The sequence below is a fragment of the Egretta garzetta genome, unplaced genomic scaffold, assembly GCF_000687185.1.
Source record: "Egretta garzetta isolate BGI_Z169 unplaced genomic scaffold, ASM68718v1 scaffold345, whole genome shotgun sequence".
Taxonomy (NCBI): Eukaryota; Metazoa; Chordata; class Aves; order Pelecaniformes; family Ardeidae; genus Egretta; species Egretta garzetta.
In genome coordinates this window covers 14,522-26,769 of record NW_009259692.1, presented here as the reverse complement: position 1 = coordinate 26,769, position 12,248 = coordinate 14,522, and the positions used below count along the sequence as shown (strand labels likewise).

The 12,248-nt window shown below is 46.0% G+C and overlaps 1 protein-coding gene across 1 annotated transcript in view; it reads right to left on the bottom strand.

Moving 5' to 3' along the window:
- Positions 1 to 9,860, bottom strand: part of RAB11B (RAB11B, member RAS oncogene family) — a 13,510-nt gene extending 3,650 nt beyond the window's left edge. The window contains exons 1-5 of the mRNA XM_009638865.2: positions 9,855 to 9,860; positions 9,387 to 9,492; positions 8,341 to 8,536; positions 5,781 to 5,974; positions 4,168 to 4,248 (exon numbers count right to left, since the gene is read on the bottom strand). Of these exons, the coding sequence (XP_009637160.2) occupies positions 4,168 to 4,248; positions 5,781 to 5,974; positions 8,341 to 8,536; positions 9,387 to 9,492; positions 9,855 to 9,860 (583 nt within the window). The remainder of the gene's footprint in view (positions 1 to 4,167; positions 4,249 to 5,780; positions 5,975 to 8,340; positions 8,537 to 9,386; positions 9,493 to 9,854) is intronic.
- Positions 9,861 to 12,248: the final 2,388 nt, after the last annotated feature.

Here is a 12,248-nt window from a genome sequence, read left to right as displayed (position 1 = left end):
CTAAAATAGGGCATCATAGGGAATCATCTTATTTTTGATAAAAAAAATGGGCAGTGTAATCTAGAAACGTCAATCAACAGGATGCTTGCACAACGTCATTGCACAGCAGCAATGACCGCTATCTATTTCACACGTTCGCTTCTGGCAAGCTGCTACTACCAAACGACAGAAATGCCTCCTCCTCTCTGCAACAGCGTTCCCACCTATGACGGTAAAAAGCCACATGGTTCCATAAAGCCCCGTATTGATCCAAAAATGCTTTTCCTGAGAGAATTAATTTATTTGACTCAAATTAATTTATGCCTGAAAGCACACAGATCCACAAAGCCCTAACCGCTGAAGACAGACTGCCAGGTCAAAAGCTTTCAGAAACAAACCATTTCAACTGCACAGTTAGTAGAAATAATTTGAGTTGAAAGGTTTTTAAATTACTTATTTCACTGACGGTAAGCCCTTGTTCCGACTTCCCTCCATTGTGAGACAGGAAAAGAGCAAGTACCACCCTGGAAGTCTGTGGTAAATATTATGGTCACATTCATACAGCCACAGCCTCAAAACAGCAACACCCGAACTCTTCAGTAAGGATTAAAAATCACGGGGGACTATGTGGGTTTTGTTTATGTCTTTTTATTTATTTATTTATAAAGAAGTAGCACATATTTACATTGTTTAAAATGGAAACCTTTAACCCAAGACTGATCTCGTTGCCATTGGCTACCTTCAGCTCTTTTTGCTGAAAGGGATGACAAGATCTCTGTCAGAGACTGCCACATCCCTCTTCCTTCACGCTCGGTGGTGTATTTTAGTATTAGCTGTTCAGAGTCATTGCCAAACCCTTCTCTTTGGGGCAGCATCTGTTTGGGGTTTGGTTTTTGGTTGTGTCCCCCGCCCAGTCTTTAGTGATCCCTCAAACTGGTGGCCAGTAAGGAAACTCTTGTCCTGCTGCTCCCATTCTCTTCCCTCCTCCGCGACCCCTGTGGTTGCTCTATGCAGCACATATTCCCAGGTTTCTTCTCCTCCCTTAGAAGGGGGATTCTCCCCACAGCAATCACTTCAGGAATGGCCTTTTCAGCATGACTCAGTCTTACTGGCCATATCCCCACGGTACCTGAACTGGGCAATCTCAACACTTCTGGGAGCCCAGGATGCTGCTAAGAGATAGTGTGTTGGGTTCAGTTGCCCAGTTTCCCCAGCTGGAGTTCTGGCTTCCCAAACATCTTATCCGTTCCAGCAGCCTGTACTGGGGCACTCTCCTACAGCAACCTAAGGCCACCTTCTCTGCCCAGGGTCAGTCTCAGGACCACACTGCAAGGGAAGACAGGATGGATGGCGACTGCTGAACTACGCTCAGAGCATTAAAACCATGGGTACCATCTCAGAGTGCCAGGCAAGTTGCCTCAGATCCAGCCAAGCGTCCCAGATAAGCAGTGAATCCGCTATAAGGTCGCTCTGCTCAAGAGACAGCTCAGGCACCAGGCGGTCTCCTCTACAGCTTTGTCTCAACAATATTCTCCAGCTGCTTCACCAGCAGCTCTAATAACTCAATGCAAATCTTGCTGGGCAGCAAATATAACCCATTCCTAGTTCTGTCAGGCTTTTTACTTACAGGAGCAGCTTGGCTATCCTTTTTCTCCTGCCTGCCTCTCTTCTTGGTCATCTTCCTCTAATTGCAACACATTTCTGGTACCAGCAGAGCTGGCCAGCACCAGACCTAGTGATCCCAACGCTTCCTTGCACACCTCTGCAAGAGAAACCTGAAAGAGCCTGCCTTACAGAATACACCATATTGAAACTCAGGTTCTTTCCTAGTAATCAGCTCTCATTCATACATAAGAAAAGAAACAATAATGCAAAGCCAATTCTTTGCTCAGCATCCAGTAAGCAATATGCACCAGACACTTCCTGATAATCAAGTAGAACCAAAACAAAGGCTCGTTCTCATTTAACTGAAATCAGTATCTGGTCACAAAAAAGCTCAGAAAACGCTCATCTCAAAACGTTGTGGGACACAAAATCAGGCACAACTTCACAACACAGTGTACGAGGGTAAGACTATAGAGACAGTTTATCAGTCTAGAATTCAGCTATGGTAAGGAACAGTGAGGAATTGGATCTTGCCAACTCTTCCTGTTCACAGTAGGGATCTTAAAGAGCTCTCCAAGAGACAGAACAAACCCACTGACAAATTATATGGCGTTTTCCCCTCTTTAAGACAAGATTCAGATCTCATGGAGCAGCCAGAGGTAAAATGGCAACCCAATACCTGTTTGATGGCCCTCTTCCTCTTTAGATATTATTTTTAAGGGTTCTTTGCCAATTACCAATTACTTAATTTTAGGAGTGGAAGACTGTGCAAAACCAACTTCCCTGTTGCCTCAAACAGTATTTTGAGATAACGACTACTGCAGAACATGGAGTGGAAGGCAGACTCTCTGAAAGCAGAGGTGCTCAAGTCTATCAGGGTTTGTTAGCTCCGATCCAGCAGTCCTGCAGGCCCATGCTGGTTTCCTTCAGACACCCTGGGGTGAGAGCACCGTGCTCCCCAGGACTCCACTTCCGAGGGTTAGCTCAGGCACAAAGCTGCCCAAATGCAGAGCACTGTATGCATTAACACCAAAGTGCTAATGCATACAGTGCTGACACACTCACACAAACTGAAGTCTAACTAAAATTAGAGTAAGATTAGGCCAAGCCTCAAGTTTGGGAAAAGTTACCCACCCCAACTGAAGTAACAGAGATGAACAGCGCTTATTTTAAGCATCTCTCTTGCTCTGTGTGCTTCCCACTTCTACTGCCTGCAGGCTACGTATCTCCCAGGACACATCCTCACCACTTCAACGCTGTCCTTCCTCCTCCTCTTACCTCATGACCTCATACAACTCACTTCTTGGCCAACCTCCCTTTGAAGGAATTCAGCAAGTTCCCCATGCGCCGCATTTAGCCTAGAACAGAGCTGCACTCTTCTGGAGGCCAAATGAGCACTCAGCTCAAATTTGCAAAACACCAGCTGGAAATCACAGAATCGTTGAGGTTGGCAAAGCCCTTTCAGCTCCCCCAGCCCAACCGCTCCCCTACCCCTGCCATCCCACCCCCAAACCCTGGCCCTCAGCACCGCCTCTGCCCGGCTGTTAAATCCCCCCAGGGGTGGGGACTCGACCCCTTCCCTGGGCAGCCCCTTCCAGCGCCTGACCGCCCTTTCGGGGAAGAAATTTCTCCTCATGTCCAATCTAAATCTGCCCTGGCACGACTTGAGGGAATTCCTGTGAGTCTGCTCACAAAAGTGCTTTGGCCACGGCTTAGCACAGTAAGGAGGACTCACTGGTGTACCTACAGTAACAAAGCCTTACTGGTGAATCCTAGGCCTCATGTGCCATAGGGTGCTCCCTTACTCCAGGGCCAAGAAAATACATGTAGGTAACAACTTAAGGAATGGAAATCCTAAGCCCCAGTCTGAAAGAGATAAAAAGCAAGTAGTAGAGTAGTACTACCTGGAATGCCTCTGGTACTAACGCAGTGGACCTACTGCATGAGCATTCCCACACGTACAGCAAGTCTGAAGCTGCAGCTAGACACTGTGCACTCAGCAGCCATCTCTACAGCACTTATACATGCCAAGGAGCATTCTTGGGCAGTGGAAATCATAAGCCCTGGCCTCATTTTGGCCTCTTAACCACTATCACATTCTTAGACAATTCCTGAGACTCTTCAGGGACACTCCCAGAAGGCAGCCTGCAGGCAGCTATGCTGCTGGTGCGCAGTCACCTACAGCCCTTACCATCAGCTGAGAACAAGAGTTCAGGAGTCTGGACAAAAATGCTATGTCCCAGTCTGCTTTGGTGCAAGAGACCACACTGGCACATTTAACTTCCTAGCATAGCTGTGGCTTCGCTGCCTAGATTTTGTGCAGGCACAGAACCGCACCACCTTTACAACAGTGCTATTGCAATAGCTTGAATTTATGGAGCACCAGGAGACTAGAAACCTTCAGATCCTTGGGCAGAAAGGTATGCGTGGGGTGGGAGGCAGAACACAAAGGTAAGATTAGAAGGCTTGCAAACTAGCCATCATTCCCAACATTCACATCCATAACATTCTAAATAAATGCAAAACGTGCCCATGAACGCGCCTACTACCTCAGGCAGTCCCTGAATCCGTAACAAACCATACCTGTAAGGATGTTCTTGAAGGCTTCTTCTACATTTGTTGAATCCAGAGCGGAAGTTTCAATAAAAGATAAGTTATTTTTTTCTGTAATAAATAACAAATGATTCAGTTAAAAACTTTAATAGCACTTCATTTCACCTTTACTTTGAGGTTTTCACCTTTATTTTTAGGCCAAATCAGCTGGGGCACAGTGGTGTTTTTCCCCTGTTACACTGGAAACGACCTGGTGCACCATTTATTTAGCTGCTTGTGTTTCAGCAGAGTCCCCTTTGACCACTGCCTTTCCACAGCGTGAGAACATTTTCCTCCCGGCAGCCCTTGTCCAGCCAGGCAATACGATATTATTGTCATCTGGCTGCAGATCCCTCCTAGAAGCACTGCGAGCGAGCGCACAGGCAAAAGCATGCTGGCTGCAACAGGACTCTCAATTCTCCTCTGCAGCCCCAAAAAGAGACCAGATCTACATTTCCTAATCAAATCCCACCTCCAAATTACAACGAAACCCCGAGTAATACAGTCTATATTCTTCTTTCCTATTATAAGGCAAAAGATATATTTATATAAAAAAAAAAAATGGTGATTAACACTCAAACATCACACCTAGAATGGTACTGTACCCCCTGCCCAGAAACAGGCAAATTTCAGTCACAGAGCTTATGCGGCAACCCTGTACCATCACTAGCTATTTAAGACAACTTCAGTAGGAAGTCAGGGGCAAAAAAATAAGATGTTGAACCAAGTGACCAAAGTAATGCACTATCTAGGGTGCCTATGAACTTGTTTTGCTTTCCTCATATGGACTTCACTTCTCATTCATGTGAAAATTGCAAGTGGTTTTACTAACCACAGGGTACCGGCTTACTAGCAAACTTCAGAAAACATGTTTAAGCAAGCCCTAGTAATATTCCTAGAAGGAATTGAAAGGCTCTGCATTTAAATTCCACCTCCAAGCTTGACAGCCACACAAAAGCTGAATGCCCCTAAGCCCGTAAGGGCAAAAGAATATTTCTCTAGCGCTCCGCAAGGTAAGGCAGAGAGAAGTAATGCGGTGGCAGCAGCTCACATAACCCCCTGGATTTCTCCCAAGAACTGATAATTTCCAAGTTGATCACTGCATTTAAATGAAACCAGATGACACTACTATAAGCATCAGTGCTCTGGAGCAGAATCTACACCATCTACAAGAAGGCTCAGTGTTCATTTGCAGTTGTCCACACTGACATGGACTAAGTAGAACCAGGCCTCTAGGAAGGAAGGAAAGACATCTCGTGTTGTGATATTTTATAATTATATTGTGACATTTTCGCTTCTAAATGTTGCTTACTGTTTCTAGCCTTGCTAGAGGAAGTGTTTAATCTTCAGCTATCAGGCAGCTCAAGGACAGCGTTTCAAAAACATGTACTACCACTAGATTTAAAAAAAAAAAACACACGATCTACAAGACAAATCAACCACGCAAGCCAAGTTATTTTCATTTAAAAAAAAAAGTCTTAAATGACTTTTTTAGGGTCAAAAATAAAACTTGAGGTGAAAGTTCAGTCCAACAACAGCAAGATTACAGCTTGCACCAACATCAAGTTCAGAAAGCACCGACCCAGAAAACGCCACCTACAAACCTGCAAAAGCCCGGGCCTCGTCAGTGGGCACGGCTCTCAGATGGCGGAGGTCACTCTTGTTACCCACCAGCATGATGACAATATTATTGTCTGCGTGATCTCTAAGCTCCTTTAGCCAGCGCTCCACGTTCTCATAGGTGAGATGTTTGGCAATGTCGTAGACAAGAAGAGCCCCAACAGCACCACGGTAATATCTGAAACCAGAAGGCACATTCCATACCAGAGAGCTCTGTCCGAGTTACACCAACAAACCCAGCATCTGGCCCTTTTATACCATGTGCTACTAAAAAGTTAAAAACATCCCCCCACACTTTGGAAAAAAGCTCTGATGCTGTTGTTGTTGTTGGGGGGGGGGGGGGGGCAGCCTAAAACCAAGTTCCAAATGCTGGGGGTTTTGGCATTCCTAAAAAATTCCAGCGTATGTAACAAAATGCTGAAGAGACTGTGGAAACTACGGCGCTGAAACAGCGTGCAAGAAAACTCACAGTGCATTTCAGAATCAGTGCTGCTAGGGTTTTGTGAAGTTGTAACTTTTCTTTCTACCAGGAAAGTAGTCCTTAGTAAAACGTCAGTATTTCTTGGTGTTCCTTCAAATACCTCCTGTCCCTCTTAAAAATCAAAGAGGTGGGGCTGGGCTATATTGACACTTAGCCACAAACCCACAATCCGAGAACAAAGTTTGCTCCCTCAGTGCAGGTTTGGGCCCATTTCAACTCCAGCCAAGGGCTCGGGACAGCAGAAGCCAACCTACACCAGCAATCCTACAACATCCGTGTCTCTTCCACACAACCCTACCATTTCTCCTCTGCTCCGCCAGCACCTGTCCGACGCGTCGTTGCACTGATTCAGGGCACCAAGTCAGCAGAAAACATTCGCTTTTTACTGCTGGTTGGAGCTCTGCTGGCTTAGCAAGCTGAACTGGCCCAGCGATGTGGCAAGAGCTCGTGCCAGCATGAAGGAGAGGCAGAATCACAGCAGTACAGATGCACCGATTCTCATCGGCCAGGTCTGTTGTTGAACCAGACTCAGCCAGGAGTTTTTCTGCTAAGTTTTTACAGCAGTAAGAACAATTTAAGGGTCACCAAAACAAAAATTCTGAAGAACACACTAACAATTATGGAAAAGATGCAATTTGAAATCGCCATGTGCATCTGTTTCTGCATTACTTTCTTTTCGCATTCCTTCCCTATAGATCATGCCCTTTGGGCTCCATGCTCTTCTATTTTTCTCCCGACTATTCTGCATTACCCTATTCCACCTCAAAGAAAAAAGTTCCCCTTACCTTGAATTTAATACAAATGACTCAATCTGTGCATGATTCAGAAACAAGTTTGTACCTTTAAAAACTGTAAAACCTTTAAAAACTTTAAAAACATCCCAACTCAGTGACCGGAATATGCCCTGAGTAACTGGGCCTGCCAATAGGGTTTTCTTTTTTCCCCCCCTCTAAAAGATACTTTTGCCTATTACCTGCATAGAAACAGATACACCCAGAGGTTACATCTTCAGACATAGTCTGGATTAACAAGGTGCCGTACATGAAAGCTTCTCAACCCCACTGTTCTAAATAGGCATGTGCCTCATGCTGCAGCATCAGCATTATCACAGGTGCCTTCCTACTTACTGGTTCTTCAGCACATACCCTTGGACCTAATTTTCAGGGCCACGATCAATTCAAAGTCACTGAGATTTCAAGGGAGCTTTGTGGCTGCAGACTGTCCTAGAACTACCCTCAATCTCAAGTTTGAGGGGACAATGAAGACCAGAAGCCACTGGTGTTATGGGAAGCTACCAAGACCAAAACTTGATGCCAAACAGTACCCAGCTTCCATCAGAAGTGGCGCTTGTTCCACGTGATGCAGATGGCACATCCAGGGCAGGTAAAATACCCAAATCACCAGACTCAAAATGGAATTTCCCCACACTTTCGATTTAACCTGCCATTTTTTCTGTAATAGTACCATTAGAATCTAAAAATTACTTTCATTATACTAATCAAGGATCACAAAACTATTTGCTATCTTATGACTTGGATCTCCGCTGAAGCCTGCCCTAATGATTTTGTCATGGGTCCCAAATACATAGCTTCTTAGCTAGCAAACTCTCCCAGTCCCAGAACAAATCAACATTTCCCTTGCCAGGAAGGAAGAGCAAAGGGAATAACTGTGATAACTAAGCTACCTTAGCACTGTCTGCTGCTGCCAGGTCACAGCCTAGGTCCTTTCTGTGCCATTTGCTTCTCACAGTTTCACTTAAAGCAATAATCTCATTCAGCAATAAAATCAGCAAGCATATGGCAAAAAAATTTGAATAATATTTTTTTAATTAATTTCAAGGCCAGGTTGGATGGGGCTCTGAGCAATCTGATCTAGTTAGCAGTGTCCCTGCTCACTGCAGGGGGGTTGGACTAGATGACCACTAGTGGTCCCTTCCAACCCTAAACATTCTATGATTCTATGATTCTATGATTCTACATTTCACTAATTCCCTACCCCTAAATTGATCTGTACCGTCTCTGCTAGACTCCTGCCATTAGCTTGAGCAAAGGCACGGTACTCACGCTGAGGTAATGGCACGGTATCGTTCCTGTCCTGCAGTATCCCAGATCTGTGCTTTTATCGTCTTCCCATCCACCTGGATGCTCCTGGTGGCAAATTCCACCCCGATGGTGCTCTTACTCTCCAAATTGAACTCATTGCGTGTGAAACGTGACAGAAGATTGCTCTTCCCAACTCCAGAGTCTCCAATCAACACAACTGAAAGAAAAGACATGATTTTCAAAATTAATTCTTCGTACCAGCATTTACATAGCGCAGCGGTGCTACCTGGCTGCTACGCTGCCTCGCAGGTAGGACTCGAGAGGAACGGCGCAGCCGCATAAACACAGGAGAACGCCGTGCTGACAACACCCCGGCCTTGAGCACTCACAGCTTGCTTCCCCAGCCCCAAACCATTTTGTTGTGAGCAGCTGCCCAGCTCCTCAGAGATGGAAACAAGGAATTGCTACAGCGACTGTCAACAGCTAAACATTGCTTTGGGGGGCCCAAGCCACCGGCAGCCGTTAGAGGTAACGAGATGTCCCCTGCATGCTCGACCTTTTGCTGCGGAAGGCTGCAACCCTTGTTTTAAGAAATGCTACAGTCAAGAACGTGGCAACAGGCTCCCTGTCTGCCCGACAAAAGCCTGTGTACGGTAAAAGCCTACTCTGTTTTTCTTAAAAAACCCCAAAACACAGTAAGTAAACAATTATTTGCAGTCCCTGGTGGGGTCATACAGGGTGTTTTATTTCAGTAATTTACTTCATAAATATGTTCACCACAGAAAGGGGAAAATAGGAGACATTTGATACTACAAATAAGATACAAAGCAAGGCAGAACTTCACCCAGCAAAACGAGTTCCAGTAGATTGCATGAGAAGTAAAAATGAGCTAAAAATCTCTGCCTCCACACGAGGTGTTGCCATGTTAACAGAGAAACACTAGTGCAGGGAAATCTTCAGCACACAAACCGCAGCTTTACTGGAAGGAATTGTGAACATCAAAGGTCCATCTTGCAGAGTTTCCCCCCGCTTTGGGGCTGAAGCTCCCCGCTGCTCCCCAGGCACACCTCGGCCACTGCACACCCAGCCACGCCAGCCCGGGCTCTCCGAGACCTCCTCCTCCTCGACAACTCCAAAGACAAGATTTGTCACGCGAGGTTCTTTACTACGCGGCTAATGCAGCTACACGCGTCTTCTTAAATTCCTGTGTTACTGACTAGAGCGAGGAATACCTACGGGAAACCAGAGCAAAAGCAATTAAGACAGCCTCCCTTAGTCTCAGCAAATACTGTATCGTCTGTGACTTGGGTATTCAAGGTAGCATTATCCTGGCTTGAGCAGAAGGAAGCAGCCTCAGCGAGGTTTTTTCAACCTTGGGAATATTTCCTGCGTCAGTTCAAAGTACAGATTTGTTGACCCTCCTCATTCATATGACCTGTTTTTCCTATAGAAAAGCAGACATGGGCAGAAAACATTCCTGATCACAACAAATTACAGAAGCCTCTTCTCATTACACCCTTCCAGAATGAACTCACCACCATTCTCCCAGAGCCAAGCCTCGTACTTGTCTTTTAGTGTTATTACAGCTCTTTTTTTTTTCCTGCTCAGGCCCTTGTTGCAGGATACATTTCTGGCAGCACGCTGCTCCAGCTCGCGTACCTCCCCACCCCTGCTAGCACGTTCCCAAACTTCTGCTGTAGCCCTCTGTGACTCTGCTGCGACAGCTCCCGAGCTGCACGGAGAGATTGCCGAAATGCTCCGGACTCCCCCCCCCGCCCCGGCATTTCATCTCATCCGGCTGACAGCACGGATAGACGGACAATTGTGCTAGCACAGCTGAACAGTCAAAATACAACAGAGGCAGGAACGGGCAGCCAGCGGATCGTGGCAAGGCGCCACAACTCCCCACCCGGGATAGCTTAAATCAGCTCCTCAGTGCTCTGCCTTCACTGGCAAACAGCCTAAGCCATTTTTTAGGGTATGAGAACAGATATATAAAAAAGATTTTATTACAAGTTCTAACTCTAGGATTTTGTTAGCTTTATTTTCCAGACAAACATTTTTTTTCATCACTAATTCCACGGGGCGTTCCAAGAACGGGGCGATGGTCACCCATCTTGCACAGTGATCTGCTGGCTTGGAGGGGGCTGCAGCCCACAGCAAAGCCCTGACCATGACCAGGAGGAGGTGAGAACACCCATCACACAAGCTAGGCCAGCTTCGAAAAACCCTGAGTCTTCCAACAGTTTCCAAGGGGAGTTACCTTCTCGTGAATCTGCAGCTCAAGAAAGCACAGCTGTCTCCCCAGGATCCAGCCACCTCCTATCCTCTGGCATTTTAAAATCACCAGCTTTGTGCATGAACTGTGCAAATGGCTCTCAGGTCATTAACTCCATCTGTTGCAGGGAGAAAATTCAGGAGGTCCTGTGCTACTTCAGCTGGTTCCTCGCCTCTGCTGCAATCCAGCTCCCCCTTACCCAGCTGCTCCACGTTCCAGCAGAGCTTACAAGGGAGCATTTTTGAGAAGTTACTGGATGCAGGAGTAACAAAGGCAGGCAACCAGATCCCAGCTCAGTAAATCATGTTCTTTCTACTTTACAGTCTCCAAGGGCTTCTTACTAATCTTGAGCATTAAACCAGCATTTTCACTTCTGGGAGAAAGATGCAAAGACTGGAGGCCCACACGCAGACAGAACCCACAAACTTGTATCTTCTATAGGAAGTGAGCAAGAAGATACCTTCAAGATTCTGGACAAACTGATTAGGTTTTGGGAAGGTTCCTAAATTTGGGAGCAGATAGCAGACCACTGCCTGTTCAAATGCCAAAGTCTTGGCAGAGTAGAAAAAAAAAATTCCAAATCAGAACTAAGAGCCTGAATGCTCCGTAAACACATCTCACCAGAATCGATGAAGTCATACTCCCTGAACGGCCTTTAGGGCCACACTGGTAATGGCAAGATGCACTGGTTTTAACTTGGAAGCGACCTGAACCAATACCCAGCCCCAGCCACCACCAGCTGGCTGCAGGTACACAAGCAAGCCACGCTCAGTGCCCCTTTGCACCCCAAATCGTGGCTCTGCTCCTTCAGTCTTTCCCCATTTTCTCTCTCCTCCACCACACCGTGCCAGCCTGCGGGTTACCGTTCACCACGTTACCCGTCAGTCAACGGCAAAGCGTTCAGATCTCAGCCACCATCATCGCTCTGCTTCCCAGGTCTTGTCAGGCCTCACCACCCAGAGACCTGCAGCACCCGAGCAGAGCACAACCCCACCACCCGGGCACCGGCTTCAGACCTCGGGATCCTGGCACAAAGCAAGCAAGAGACAGAATTAAACATCCAGGGCAGTTCATTGCCGGCAAGAAAAAAAAAACCAAAGATCAAGTTTATGATGGAACTTCAAATACACCCGTTTATTAATTGGGGAAAAAAAGAACATATTCTCAGAGTATTTTGAGCAATCAAGACGATGAAGACTCTCTCTAGCAGAGGCCACATAAGCAGAGTTCGTTATAAATATTAAGTACATAAGGTTGCCAGATATTGATGATCAACACGACACGCATTTGTTTTTAACAAGCACAGCCTTCGTTAGGCTTAAGCTTTAATCGGAGCAGTCTAAATTCCCATGAAGGTAAAAGAAAGCTCTTTTTTCTATGGATGTTCTTTCCGTCCTTTTTCACAAGCCAGCACACATCTGCACAACCTCAAATTTAATTTTTAAAATAAACCCTGATAATAGCTAATCTTCTTGAGGGGAAAATTAATGTGCAGACCACATTTTAATAGGTACAAGGCTTCCAATATTTTAACAACTCTTAAAAGGTCATGAATTCCGTTCCAGATGCAACCCATTCAAAACTCATCAGGAAAAAAGTTCCTGCTTCTTAACCATCCCAGATACAAAACTAATTGGGAACAGAGCCCTGA